A 14312-nucleotide genomic window follows, 5' to 3' on the forward strand; every position below is an offset into this window, starting at 1 on the left:
CACGAACTCATGCTAACCAAAAAAGAGAGAATCGCTTGAAATCATTCAAATGATTAAGAAAATGGATGTCTCAAAAAGGCTTTTTGTTTGTACACCGACGAGACAATCAGAAACGTATTCTCACATAAGCTCACCTAACAAGCTGCACTAATCTAGACTCGAAACAGTATAACTCCCTTCGGTAATGCCGAGAACAGCACAAAGCTACATAGCCTGATGCAGAAAACTGATGACTCAGCCGGTAAATAAAGAGGACATCTTAAATAGATTTTACAAGGGGATCGGTTGGCTTGACGATCACAGCATCAACCGTTTATGTGATCTGATCCTAGTGACATCAGTGATTCAGTATGACCATGAAATCCTGGAATTATTTTATATGGTATTCATGGCAAGCTGAAGTCTTCATGCTTCGAAGAAACGAAGCTCCACCATGGCTTCCTGATACTTGAGGGAAAACCATGCTGTTGCCTTTGCGGAACCCAGGACCTTCAGAGCCCAATCGATTGCAAATATCGAATCATCCACTCGGACAAAATGGTCCTGGTTTCTAGGATCAATGGCAACAGAGGATTCAACGCGAAAACTGAAAGGCCCAACTATCTGTAACAAGAATAAGAAAGAGCCTTATCAAATATGAAAGAAAATTCTACTACAATAACTTTCACACGCAATGACCATCTTGTTTATCTGCTCTGAATTTATCTAACGCAGGCAATCAGAGAAAAATGGCCAAAAAGGAAATAAGCACCTATGTTCTATTGATACAGTAGATCAATCATTATTGCCTATGCTGTATATATCATAACATGTTTAGCCCCTGACACAGTAGATGAAATTTGTTCCTCAACAACTCAATTGGTGGCTGAAGTCATAAGCACTAGGAATTGCATAAAATTGTAAGAAATAAGCCATAATTTGGCTATAGTTTACATTATGACATAGAAGACCAAGAATTAAGGTGTTTCTATATCTAAGGATAGCTAGCCTTCGCAAGATAAGATTAAGCTCTCCTGCAATGCATTCATTAGTATTATTAATATATGTGGAAGCTTTCCTGAATTATTGTGGTTAGTCCACAATAACCCGTTTTCTTCAAAATCTTTTTGCCGATTGACATGTAAGCAGTAACTGAAACAATAGGAAATAAGCCAATACCCCAACCACCAGTTAGAATGATATTCTAGTCAACAGGTGTCAGTACACACTGAAACAAATACAAAGAAATAATTTACCTGTTGTTGAAAAGAAATAGTAACATCTGGACAAACGTCACAGAATGTCTCAATGTCAGGTTTTCTAGAGAAGAAGAAATCTTGTGCAAGGCGAGAAGCACCACATAAGAACAATGAGCCCGAGGCAATATCAAATCGGGCACTTGCCTTTGTCAAATCCAAAAAAAGCCTCTGAAAATTCCCATATTGAGCAGTAAAGGTAACAGAAGCAAAGAGGTCTGCAAAGGCAGCAAATTTATTCCTCTCGTTAAACATCCTAAAAGCATTACTCCTTTGTGTTTCATCTCGTATAGACACTCTCCTTGAACAATCCCCCAAATATCCACTGGCTACTGCACCTGAACAAAAGAAAAGAAGAAAAATAGTGAAATATCTGGAGCATTGCTTATGACCTATAAATCTAAAAGATTGCTACAAAACTCCAAAGATAATCATTTCACATATCCATGCAGAGATGCATTAATTGTCTTCTTTCTCATCAGTGGAAAACCAGGCAGTAAAGCATACAGGGAAGCCAAGTCGTTCATGATACTGTATGTCAGTATCCATATGAAGTTACAGGATATTATTGTCTTGCAAATCTTAAGATACATCACAAAAAAAAGGCACTCGGCAATAATCCAGTAGCAAAGTGTTCGGCTAGGTGCCCCTCTAGGCAGTCTAGGCGGAAATTAGACACAAGGCTTGAGGGAGGTGCCTAGCACCTTGCTACCTAGGCAAGGGCTAGGTGGTCAAGTTTTTAAACAGTGAGCTCAGCAACAGGAGACATATGAACTAAGTTATTGTTGGGATATATTCTGGATATCTGAAAATTGAAAAATCACAACATGGTGTGTGAATGAAAAGGTTTACAAAGCAATTTGAGGGGCAACAACAGAACCTCCAGTCAAGTGGATGCAGAGAATTCGTTAAAGGAGCTTGGTAATAAATTGCAAACAGCTCAGTGGCTGCTTCAACCGGCAAAAAGCTGTGGTCAACATCAAATGAAAGTGGATACTTACCAACGATACCAGTAAATGAAGCATGTGAATCCGAGAGAAATACATCATATGGCTGAACATTTTTTAGCTTATCTTCTTTTTTCCTCCAAGCATCAATACTTTTCTTGATGGAAACAGCTGCTTTGGCACATAAGCCAGGCAGCAGAGCAATAGGAACTTCACTGGTTTCATCTCCACCAAAGCATTTTGGTTCCCCACTATTCTGCTGCAAAAGTAGATGATAACTCAATCCAGAACTGGAGCCAACTGAAGCAAGGTCAGCAGATAATGACAATGGCACATCCCAATACAGTCCTTTTTTATCAACAAATAATCCAGGCCAAGATGCTTGGAAGGTAATATTTTGATGAGGAAGCTGCAATAGGTAAAGAGGCATCCATTCAGTCCAAATGTTTAGAAAAGTAACAGCAGAAACTAGTTAAGTAGTGAATATTCCCAAAACAAAAAAGAAAGAGAGAACAGGAAAAAATTTCCACAAACCATTATTGACAACTAGGTGCTCTAATTCAACAAACCGAAACAAGAACTTCATTTTTGTTGAGAAATTGTAGTGCAAGCAACAAGAATACCCACAAATAACTAATTGTATACCGAATAGCTTAAGAGCATCCAGATTTTTTGCCTTGTGGTGAAATATCGCTTTTCCTCGATCTCCCTTCTTGATATCATATAACTCCAGCAGCAAAGTGGTGTCTGGTGTGATTAAGAGTTCTGTGCCTACACCTAGAGACATAACATCATGCAAGTGTTTCTTCAGATCTTTGGTCCATGGGGCCTCTTCCTGTCGATTTGCTAATTTCTCTTTCACAACAGACACAAGCTTCTGAACATGAATTTTCTCCAAGATGGTAAAAGACCTGAAGAGATACATCATGCTGTTAGTTAACATGAGTTTGGTCCGAAGCTTGTTGAACATTTAGTATAATACTATAATCTCTCCTAGAAATCTAAATTGGGCAGGCTAGTCCGGCTATTATATTAATCAGGGATAAACCAAAAAAATAGACTTCCCTCTCCCACTGAGACGAGCACGATATAATAAACAACAGGATAAAATGATAGCCGCACTTAAAATCTAAGTAGTAAACAAATCTACTCACATTTCATCCATCGAGACATTATTACTAACATATATTGACCAGAGAGGTTCATGCTCTTTGCACAGATGTGGGCTTACACTATGCAAACCAAGCCTACATTGTCATTGGCGCCTTGCACTAAGATCGCAAACAGAATATCAGCACAAATGTGGGCTTGTTACCAGTTGTCCGTGAGGTGGAAAAGGTGGGCGTGGTGGACGGAGAGGCCGCCGTCGGCGGAGGAGAAGGTGGGGACGAGCGGGGACGCCATGAACCGGTGGAAGAAGTCGAGCTGCTTGGGGCGGGTGACGCGGGGGCCCCGGGAGAGCCCCAGCGGCAAGGGGTCCCCCGGGACGGGGCGCGCCGTGCCCTCCATCGTCGCCGGCGTCTCGGCGTCCAGCTCCCACCGCCCGTCCCCCTCCGACATCCACCGCATCCGCCGCAACAACATCGCCGCCGTCGCAGCCGCCGCCGGGCCGCGCTTTTTTCGGAGTGGGTGGTTTGATTTCGCGTCGGCGTCGGCGTAGTTGGAATACAGCACGCGGGCGACTGGGCGAGGAGGCGAGGATAGGGGTGACGTCACGTGCCACGCAGGCGCCTGCCTCAACGCACTAGGGTGGCGACCGGCCAGGTTTGGAGTGACAAATTTTTTTTTTTGAAAGGTTGGAATGACAAATTTTAAGGTTGTGAAAATTGTTTAGGCTTACTTTCTTAAAAAATATTTAGCCCTATTTTTTTAAGATAAGGGATATTCATTCATCACCTAGTACCGGCGCCTGTCCAGCGGCAGCCTGGCTCTCTGATGCGATGCAGGCTGTGGGGAAAAGGAACTAAACACGCACTTGGGGATTTCTTCATACCACCTCCCCGAAGGAACCTGAGACCTGCTTTGCCAGAACGCTAGCACGCTGGACCTCTGGTGTTCTCCTGCATGCCAAAGTGTCACCAAGGGATTTCGAAAACACAGACAACAAAAAGGGCAGAAAACTTGGTTCAAGGAAGCAAAAGGGGAAGGGTGAAAGCGACGGGAGGAAGGAAAAAGCAACGTGGTGGAACCGGACGGTAGAAAAAAGCAGGGCTGGTCGTCAAACTGGGATCCCGAATGCCAGTTCTGAGTACCTCAAACCATAGGTTTCATCGAGCCTTTTGGCAGGCTACGCGCCTGGTGTCAAGTTCCATTCCTCTATTGTTGTAAGTTGACACGAAGCAAGACTATTGCGGCCAAACTTCCACACAAAATGCTTGATCTCAAATGCTACATTATGCCTTCTTTTGTAAGGGGAGTATGCATTTTATGAGTTTATCCTGGGGCTAACAGGAAGTACTGCCTGCGTTGGTCTTGCCTAAAGAGACTACAGCGTCATTCCTTCCCACGAGATGTTGAATTCACATAGCGTCACAAGCAGATACAGACGACGTTCCACGAGTCTCTTCAAGCGATCAGGGCAGGCACCCGGTTAATTTTTTACAGTAATAATAAATAAATTAACAAACAAAGTTACCCGTTACAAAAGAAGCAAACCCCCAAAAAGAAAGCACTCTGTTTTGCAACGTCGAGTGATGCGATCTACTGATCTTCACCTTGTCACACCTCACGATTTATATACAATGCAAATGGTAGGTCTACACAAAAAGGGTCGTTGTGCCTCACTAAATCAAACCCTTTTAGTTGGCCACGACAAAACAACTGCTACACGATTTTATCCAGCATGCTATGAACTAATCATTTTACATGATTTTATTCAGTGTACTATCAGCTAATGATTTTACTTGTACATGCATACAGTTATACAAGATTTGCTGGGTCATCACTCATCAGTCCAAATGGACAACTGTTGCAGCCTAGCAGCCATAGCCATACTCAAAATCATTTCATTTCCCTCCGTCTTCTCTCCACATTGACTTTAATAGATGCTCATTGAACCTTAATGCTTTCTTCCCGAAAATAAGAATGGGCATCATGAGCTAACGTCTGAAATACATTTCAAGGATTAGCAAGTCAATAGTTAAAAAGTGAAAATAGTGATCACAAGTTAATTTGCTGACAGGACACTTATAAAATGCACCCTGTTTGCAGGACACTCTTAATTTTTACAATATCTAGTATCCTACAAACAAAAGATGAGTGTCCTGCAGTCATGAAGTTTTTAACAATGTGATGTAATCAATGCAGATAGTATGTTGCTGTGTATTTACCTGTTCTTGAGATTGGAAATACATGAATGGAGTATAGTGTAGAAAATTTGAAACCCTTGATGTGTATATATCAGCATATCTACAGCAAAGGTAAATCAGTTACATTCAGTTTGGGGCCCATACAATATTGTTCTCACCATTACAACAATCATAGCCACTCACTTCTCAATTTGCCTGGTCAGATGACTCTTGTCCCATAGGCCAGCACGTGACAGCCAACCCCATCTTAAGAGGAAAAAAAATACTTGCTTAGCTTACTTTTCTAAATAAAGAGATGCAGCAGGAGAGCTAAACTAGAGCGAAAAATTGATTCCGTAGACATGGAATTTGAATCATATGCATTAGCAAATGAGAAGCACAAAATGGGTTCAGTGAAGTTTTAAAGCAATTAATTTTGTTAAAAGGCCACTCCTGCCAGAAATATTTCAAATAAATGATCTGAACACCCAAAATTTTAAGGATTTCCCAAAATTCACTAGCAGAATAAGAATTTAGGTAATGTACCTCTTATTAAAAAGCTCTCCATCCGATTCAAGCATAGGTCCAATCTTTTCATCTAATCTTTGCATAACAATGAGCAGCTTTTGCATACTTTCTGTAAGCTCCTGGTCATCCATGCAAGTTGCAGCAAGTGTCTGAAAAATGTGTATAACAGTACAAGTATATCAAGTACTTGAACAAATTTTTTGTTGGAGATATAAGGAGATCGTGTATGAAACAGTGCACACAAAAGCACACAAATATCTATCTATAATATCATAGCGTTGATAATGAAAATTACTGTTATCTCTGTTGAGGCCTGGAAAAATAAGCCAAAACTACAAGACTACCTTCATTCTTGACTAAGATATAGTAAAATTCATACATACAAAGGTTAAAATTCCAAATATCTGAAAAGAAAGAAATTGAACGTGCTGGAGCTCACTAAAGCTTTGCTTCACTCTATTACCTGTGCAGGACGTGAATTAGAGCGTCTCTGCTGAGCCAGGCGAAGCTGGTTAAAAAGATCCCCCACAATTTCTTTTTGTTGTATAAGTGTAACAAGCTTTTCTTTCTGACCATGGCTTTGGACCAGCGCATCAAACTTCAAATATGAAAGAAGAAATTAGTTAGTAAACAAGAAAGTACAGCTTGATCAGCAACATAATACATACACCATAACTAATTGTGGTCCTATCTAGGTTTGCTTTTAGATGAATTCAGAATCAAACGATGCAAAAAACACTTTAAATTAACTTGGATAGTGATCGGTGTAAGTGTTTCAGCAGCAAATCAGAATTAAATGATATAAATGGTACAGAACGTTCATGCAATTTTACCATCATATCACCAGCAGATAGTGGTATTCTTGTGAGTATAGCAAGCAACCAACTAAAACTGACCTAGAACCCATGTGAGAATGTAAGACAAGGAAAGTCTAAGGAGTTCTGCTGCAAGTTACTCACAATAAAATAAATTGTGTTAAATATGTAGTTAGAGAACAAAAACCTTTTCATTGTTCAAAAAGGCTTTCTGGAAATCAGAAATAAAATGTATGATAGGAAAAATATCACAGACAAAATCAGTAAAATGGTCAAGAGAAGGCTAAATCCCTCTAGCTCGAAATTAAAATGCTAATGCCCAATGATGTACACATTACCATTTTGTTTGAATTAGTGAGAAAAGGTAAGCAGTCAAACCTCATCTTCTAGTTCTCTGCAGATTAATGCTGTCCTCCATCGTAAATGAACTTTTGATTGGCTTACATCTGTGTAAATATGGTCTCCAACATATAATATCTCATCCCCATGAATGTCTAGTGACTTCTCAACCATCTGAGCGCTGCCACCGGAGTATAATCCACCTAAATGCCCAATTGACAAAAGGGTAGCAAGTCAGCCACAAAACAACAATTCATCATTCAAGCTGGCAGTGAAACATAGACAAGAGCATACAGACCCAACACCCCCCCCCCCCCCCCCAACACACACACACACACACAAAAATGTCGGGATATAGTGACATAGACATAGAAATGCTGCAGAGAAAACAAGGTAGCTATCCTGTTCTTTTTTTTTCCCAAATCAAACTCCCCCTTCTCCATCTTGTCATGAAATGAAAATCATGTGCGCACTAGAGAAAGATAAGATCCAAGCAGCAAAATTAGAGGGACAACACGGTGGCTGCACCTCAGAGAACCTAAACATCTGGCACAACAAAAACGAACAGGTGGCTCCCCTCTTGATGAGCAATGGAACTATAACTACAAATCATCTTAGATATGGAAGCTTTTATACCAAACAAAAAAAACTCAAACCAATGTGCACATGCATGTGCCTCTTATGCAATAGCAGGCACGACTGATAGATGCTATGGCATATATAACCCACCTAGGCAACAGGATTCAAATAAACATTGTATTCTATGCTGTAATAAGTTAGATGTGTACTTAGCTATGAAGTCATAAACTACTAAACTAGTGTAGTTGAAATTGATATGCAAAATACTTCTCTGTTTCTCTGCTACCATGAAAGAATAGAGAAATTGCCCTTTTTCCCCTTCTTGATCAATCTAAAGGTTGTCTCGAGGATATATTCTGATCTCCATCCATTGAGTTTTGAACAATTGAACAATAATAAACATAAAGCTAGACCATGATACATATTTGCAGTATGGAAGGAACATGTTCATTCACAGCGACAAAAAGAAGAATTACTAGAGGTTCTATGAAATATTGGTTCACAATATAGTAACAGTGCGAAGAATTCAACCTGAATTTGCTTTAAAACAGGGGCGCATCAATCCATCATCTGTTACAACCTCATAAAATGGATGTGAAAGTTGGAAAAACTCTGGCTTCCTTGCAGAGACCATAACCTACAGTAAGAAAGAATGAAACAATCTTAAGGAAAAGTTGCCAGTATGTTCAGTAAGCAATGACTGGCAAGCAGTCACTTCTACATAGCTGGCATAAAGGAGGGATACAACTTACCATCTCAAAAAGATCTCTCCAACCCACATCATTAGGAAGAAAGCGATTGAATGCATGATTCATCATTTTGTTTGTATAGTGGTAATCTGAATTAGTAATAAGAAGCAACCTTTTTCCAGCCTGATAGATTTGAAAGGGGGAAGTCAGCATAGCAGTACAATGGTTCTATTAATTCTAGTTGATCATGAGCTGATAAGGTGGCACTTTGCTAACCTCTTTTTGATCAAGAAGAGCTAAAGGCAGTTCTGGATCAGGCTCTACAAACCGCTCAGGCTCAGCCATTATTTCTCTCTACATATCAACCAGCTAAAGAAATTTTCAGAAACAGTATAGTCATATATCATACATTATAAACCAAATAGTACCTTAAGTTGGCCTTCTACATGTGCTCGAAAAAGTGCTTTGGAAACAGCCTGGAAAAAAGGACTCCAAACTTTATAACATGCAAAAGTGGTCAAGAACAAAAGTTCAACAAGCCAGCAGAGACATTGCTTGGTGGCAGCTAGGTTTTTTTCTCTGTATAGATTGATGCACTTTTATTCATTTCCTTTATTTTTAATAAAATATTACTAATAGAGGTCTCTACACTGATGTATTCCCTTCTAAAAGAAAAGAAAAGGAAGCACCAGTGTTCATTACATTGTACAGCCCTTTGTAATCCAGTGGTCCAAGTTCAGCTGGCACCAACCCCTGATCTAACTTGTCGACCATCTGAAGAAAAGGCCAATATTCATATTAAGATAGTACAATTCAAACTTGAGAAAATGTTTTGTGAGAGATCACATTTAAGATTTAGAAGGTCTACATGATCATTTCAAAAGCACTACAGCTATTCCCCGAATGAATCAAAACGGGGTTGATTGTGTTAGTGCATATGGAATAAGAATAAATAGTCAGACTTCTGAACAAACAGCATGTTTGTTAGATGAACTTTTCTCAGAACAAGCCAAATGCCAGTGTACCACCAAGTAGTCCAATTTGATGCTACTAAAAACCTCGCTACTACTAAACATAATGATAACAATCTGGTTGTTACATCCTCAATGAATAGCATATCTACTGTTACATCAATATACTAAATTAATGCCCAAATCTATGAGGTAAATATGAACAAACTCCAAGTCCTTGGAAGGAAAGGCATAGTGTTCAAGGATAAAAGTGAAGAGAACATAAATCCACTTGCAGAATTTCAGCTGGCGTACTTAGCATAGTATTTCATCTGAGATTTTACCATTTCTGCTCTCTTTACCAAGTTTTTCACTAATACAGACAAACACTTAGCTTCTAGAAGTTATATAACTCAATCACTTAGATATATAAATCAGTAGAGAAACCATTAGCTGTCCGGGTATGCAAATGAGAAAGATGGACGTAGACTTAAATAGTCTAGATATCAAGTGACATACACATGAAATGACTATCATATGAAAGAAAAAGGTAATGAACCTGCATAAACATGACAGCTTCTGAAACTGAGAAAAGGGTATTAAGGAACTCCCATCGACTTTCTTTCCGCAGGTCCACCAATTCCCTTCCATATATTTCACTATTCAAAGACATGACTTAGAATTCTCATCTCTAGAGTGCAGAAACTTTGACAAAATGTGTTACCTCTACCTCACAAAAGGAGTGGAAAGCATCTGGGTACCATGCATGGCCCTCTTAATGTAGCCAAAGCGATCAGGTTTGACCAAGTTTCCTTTTTCTTTATCAATAACAAGACCTCTTATGACCTGTGACAGAGTAATTGCATCAATAAGGGTGATGTATGTGCTTCAAGGTATTATGGATGAAGTACACAGCAGAGCACTACCAGATCAGGATCAAATTTAAGGTCATCAACTGGGAAACCCATGCTCTTAAGGTTGTCCATCCCATAATCATATGCACGCCCTTCCCAGGCCTGCATAAATATTTTGTCACTACAATAGTAGTTGTAGCGAAACAGTACATTTATATTCATATAAATCTACATTACAAAACACGTTGAAACTAACATCAATTATCCCTGACATCAGACTTTATGAACAAAAGATAAAGAAAGAATCAACTTTAATGGACACTTGAGAATTAAGATCATACATATATTATACCTTGGAATTACCAGTCATATCAGTTTAACATGTTTACAGAATTTTCTATAATTGAACCAGAACTCCTAGTATCAGAACAGTTTGCAGGCAAATCAAGAAAATGGGCAATGAAGTACCATCACGTTGTAATGAATTAATGTGTAATCCATATCATAGCCAATCACACTGATAGATCGAAGATTTAGTGTCCTGGTGCAGAAAATTCCGCGAGGAGAGTGTCTTACTGAAAATGGATCCTGCATTTGTAGGAAATTGGCATTAGTCTTGTTGTTTGAAAGCTGACTGATTTTACATCATGATGATACTCAACCAAGATATAACTGGAAAAGGGGCAAGCAAAAATGGAAGTTGCACAACAAAATGTTAGGCTGCTAGCAGAAAAGAATATAACTGCAAAACTAATTCTGCTTTTGACAGTGAAGAAATTGTGTGATTATAGGTTGTCTTTCAACATGATATGCTTGTTTCTTGTTCCTTGTTTCCTTGGAACATTTTGGCATTTCCATGAATACCCGCTCAAGTCATATACCACTGAAGTTGGAGCTTATGTTGCTACAAAGGTTATTTACAAAAAAGGGAATGCTGTCAAGAACCATCATGCAAAAACTTTTATCGAACCACTTTCCAACAGTTATGTTAGGATGCATTTTACAGTAAATGAGATTTGTCTCAAAATAGTAAAAAGAAAAAACTAAGTCTTGTTTGAGTCCTTTACAAGGAAAAAAAAAACGCAAAACAATTTCAAAGATATTGTGCAACTATTGATTTTGTAAACTTAAAAGCAAGCCTTGTTGAGAACCATCATGCGAAAACTTTTATCAAGCCATTTACAACAGTTATGTTGGGATGCATTTTACAGTAAATGATATTTGTCTGAAAATAGTATCAAAAACCTAACAGTCTTGTTTGGGTCCTTTCCCAAGAAAAAAGGGCACAAAACAATTTCAAAGCTATATAACAACTATTGATTTTGTAAGTTGAAAGACCAATGCAAGAGAAAAAAAATCCTTTCACCAATAGGAGAACCCCCATTCTCTCTTCTGCCAGCAACCAAAAAAAGAATATGTTTTTTCTTCACAACTTTTCCATAACCATCTCTTTCCGTTAGCCATTACTTGATGGCCAAACATCACCAAACTCAACTGGCATCCCAATTTCTGATAAATACTAAAGGACCCATGTATAGCTGTGCCAGAGTGTGAGACCATCGACTGTCGATGGGACGGATGACTGCTTCTGCTACAAGCCAACTCTTTAATTCTTACTCAACAGAGCTAAATAACGCTGATACGAGAGTAGTGATTCACAGACTTCTTTGTTCCACCTTCTGACACATCACACATGAGGACAACTGGGTCTTAGTGGACAAAAGTCTAAATCCGTGGGTGATCAAACATCGATGCTTCATGGAATTCTAGCAGATATGACAAAAAGAAACAAGCGTCTAACAGACTCTGGGTGAGAAGTTACTGCTGCAACAGTATAAGAGGAAACACTGATTCCTTAAGTGGAAAATCTTAGAATTTCTCTAACAAACACATAATTATGGTAATTAAGATGATGGTCATGCTGGAATCATACCGACACTGAGTACTAATTACACTGGACACAACATCAGTGGTTTCTCTAAAAGAACCTGAATAAAACAAAAGATAAAAACCAAACATTAACGAGGACAAAATCATGCTAAAAAAGGATAGAATATTACTGCAATTCCCAAGTCATGAAGCAATGTTTCAGCCTCTCCCGCTTCTTTCCAAGCAATCTCCTCAATAGGACCATGCAGTGTTGACTCGCCATTCCCACCTAAAATCAAAGCACTTGGGAACCATTACAACGAAGTTATCATAATATAATTTTGATGCTGTTGCAGTATATTCCGTTAGCCATTACGAAAAGCCATTTACTTAATCACATAAGAATATATAGTGGCTCATGCTTTTATCGCACATTGCCCTACTCAGAAATTGTACAGTAGTATATATCATCCACGAAACAACATCAAGTGCCGTATGAGCTCAAAATTAAGGAGACTGGAGCTCACCAAGCGCCTCGAGGCGCTCCCTCCGTACGTTCAAATCCCCCCTGGTGCTCTGCCCGAGGTAGTCCACCTGCGAGAGCCCCGACGAGGTGACCGAGAAGTAGGACTCCTCCTCATCCTCGAACACGTCCTCCTCGCCACGCTCCCCCTCCACCGCCGCCGGACCGCTGGCGTCCAGCGCGCGGCACCGGAGCGAGAGGGGAGGGGGGCGGCGGCAGGGGAGACCTCTGAGCAGGCGCGGCGGCTGCGGCCGCGGGGGCGGTCCGGAGCGCTGCGGAGGCGACGGCCGCGGCGCGGCCCGGAGGCGGAGGAGGCGCACGAGCTCCGCGGCGTCCGCCATTGGTTGCTTCGCGCGCGGCGGCGGCGGCGGGTCTAGCCGTTTGGTGAGGACGAGAGCTTGCGCGAGGACTGGATGGGGAAGTGGGGAGTGGGCCCGGTTAAAATGACGACGGGAAAGTAAACGGGGTGGCGTCATGTCTTTTTCTGCAAAATTTGTCTCGGATCTTGTCCCCACGTTTGCACTGATGAAAAGGATACTTAAACATAAATAAATCTCATAGGAAATAAGAAGTAACATACTTGAAATTGCTACGTACATGTTATCATGTATTTGACTTTCTAGCATCATAAATTTTTATTTTCACTCAATCCGCAACCTCTTCCTCTACCTTTGGTTGATTCGGCGACCTCTTAATCTACACTCTACAGCAAGATTAGACTTCTTCGGCTAGCTAGGGTTAAGCATTTGTAGATCTCTAAAAGACCCATGGTTGGGAATTCAGGGTTTTGATGAGAGCGGTGGCAGATCCAGTAGCGAGCAACATGCCATGTAATGGTTGAGCTTGATCTATGGGACCGTGGGAGGGAGTGAGCGAGAGAGTAAAGCGGATAAAAATGACCGCCGTTGGATAAAGATTTTATCAAGCCCAAGAGCCCAAAAATAAGATGTGGAGTGGGGATAAGATGTTAGTTATGATATTACCCTATATTAGTCAAATTCTACACTCACTATGGGTCGGCAGAGTTGAGAGTGATCCGGTTGATTTCCCAATCCAACCGGATGTTGTTGCTTGTTTGAGTTGAGTGTGTTCAGCGTGAGTTGATATCCCAATCCAACCGGCTGATGTTGCTGAGTGTAGTGGCTCATGTCGACGTTCCAATCTGACCGGGCAGAGTTCCTGAAGGCTCGGGTCAATGTCCCAATCCGACCAGATGGAGGTTTTTTATTGATGCTAGTGTCGATGTTCCAATCCGACCAGCTAAAGTTGAGATTCCATGTTGAGATCCCAATCCAACCGACTGTTGTTGTGTGTTAAACTATGGAGGTTGTTCGGCTAGGTTGCAAATCGGAGCTGCTTGGTCATTTGTGCGAGTTTGCTAGTTGTAGGTGGTGTAGTTGCAGGTGTTATAGTTGTTGTACGGTTTTCGGGCCCGGTTTACCTATAAACTGGGTCAATTCTCTTCTTCTTATTAATATGGGTGGTGATTGTATTTTTCTAGATTCAATTCAGAAATTAGTGATGCTATTTTTTATGATAGATGATGTGCCTATATTTATTTTTTTATCAGTAATAATATAGGTGGTGTGCCAATTGATATCAAACCGCCAATATTATCAATGTTTGCTCGCTGAGTCTCCTAATGCACATGTGAGCAGCGTCAAGAAGGTAGCGTAGGATGTACATATATGCGATTA

The 14312-nt window shown here is 40.4% G+C and overlaps 2 protein-coding genes across 2 annotated transcripts; both read right to left on the minus strand.

Annotated features, from left to right (window-relative positions):
* Positions 1-30: 30 nt before the first annotated feature.
* LOC112891566 (protein TRIGALACTOSYLDIACYLGLYCEROL 4, chloroplastic) lies at positions 31-3909 on the minus strand. Its single transcript, XM_025958461.1, has 5 exons — positions 3498-3909; positions 2859-3093; positions 2237-2591; positions 1236-1573; positions 31-603 (listed from the first exon to the last, which is right to left on the minus strand). The coding sequence occupies exons 1-5, from the start codon at positions 3764-3766 to the stop codon at positions 406-408; spliced, it is 1395 nt and encodes a 464-aa protein (XP_025814246.1). The 5' UTR covers positions 3767-3909; the 3' UTR covers positions 31-405.
* A 933-nt stretch (positions 3910-4842) lies between these two features.
* On the minus strand, positions 4843-13002 carry LOC112894787 (5'-nucleotidase domain-containing protein 4). The gene is made up of 17 exons (XM_025962598.1): positions 12620-13002; positions 12284-12381; positions 10692-10811; positions 10296-10385; positions 10100-10215; positions 9929-10028; positions 9122-9193; positions 8848-8895; positions 8696-8773; positions 8483-8602; positions 8262-8367; positions 7191-7354; positions 6461-6595; positions 6016-6146; positions 5674-5736; positions 5512-5590; positions 4843-5287 (listed from the first exon to the last, which is right to left on the minus strand). Exons 1-17 carry the CDS (start codon positions 12954-12956, stop codon positions 5231-5233), a joined length of 1914 nt encoding a protein of 637 aa, XP_025818383.1. The 5' UTR covers positions 12957-13002; the 3' UTR covers positions 4843-5230.
* Positions 13003-14312: the final 1310 nt, after the last annotated feature.

The sequence above is a fragment of the Panicum hallii genome, chromosome 5 (assembly GCF_002211085.1).
Source record: "Panicum hallii strain FIL2 chromosome 5, PHallii_v3.1, whole genome shotgun sequence".
Classification (NCBI taxonomy): Eukaryota; Viridiplantae; Streptophyta; class Magnoliopsida; order Poales; family Poaceae; genus Panicum; species Panicum hallii.

Excerpts from the sequence above, each read along its gene's own strand:
- LOC112891566 (XM_025958461.1), bottom strand. The coding sequence starts at position 3,766 with ATGTTGTTGCGGCGGATGCGGTGGATGTCGGAGGGGGACGGGCGGTGG. Across the intron at positions 2,592-2,858 it reads AAGCGATATTTCACCACAAG|CTTCCTCATCAAAATATTAC; the intron begins GCAAAAAATCTG and ends TACCTATTGCAG. Across the intron at positions 604-1,235 it reads CTATTTCTTTTCAACAACAG|ATAGTTGGGCCTTTCAGTTT; the intron begins GTAAATTATTTC and ends TTCTTGTTACAG.
- LOC112894787 (XM_025962598.1), bottom strand. The coding sequence starts at position 12,956 with ATGGCGGACGCCGCGGAGCTCGTGCGCCTCCTCCGCCTCCGGGCCGCG. Across the intron at positions 10,029-10,099 it reads CTTTCCACTCCTTTTGTGAG|TGAAATATATGGAAGGGAAT; the intron begins GTAGAGGTAACA and ends GTCTTTGAATAG. Across the intron at positions 5,288-5,511 it reads ATTTCCAATCTCAAGAACAG|ACGTTAGCTCATGATGCCCA; the intron begins GTAAATACACAG and ends AATGTATTTCAG.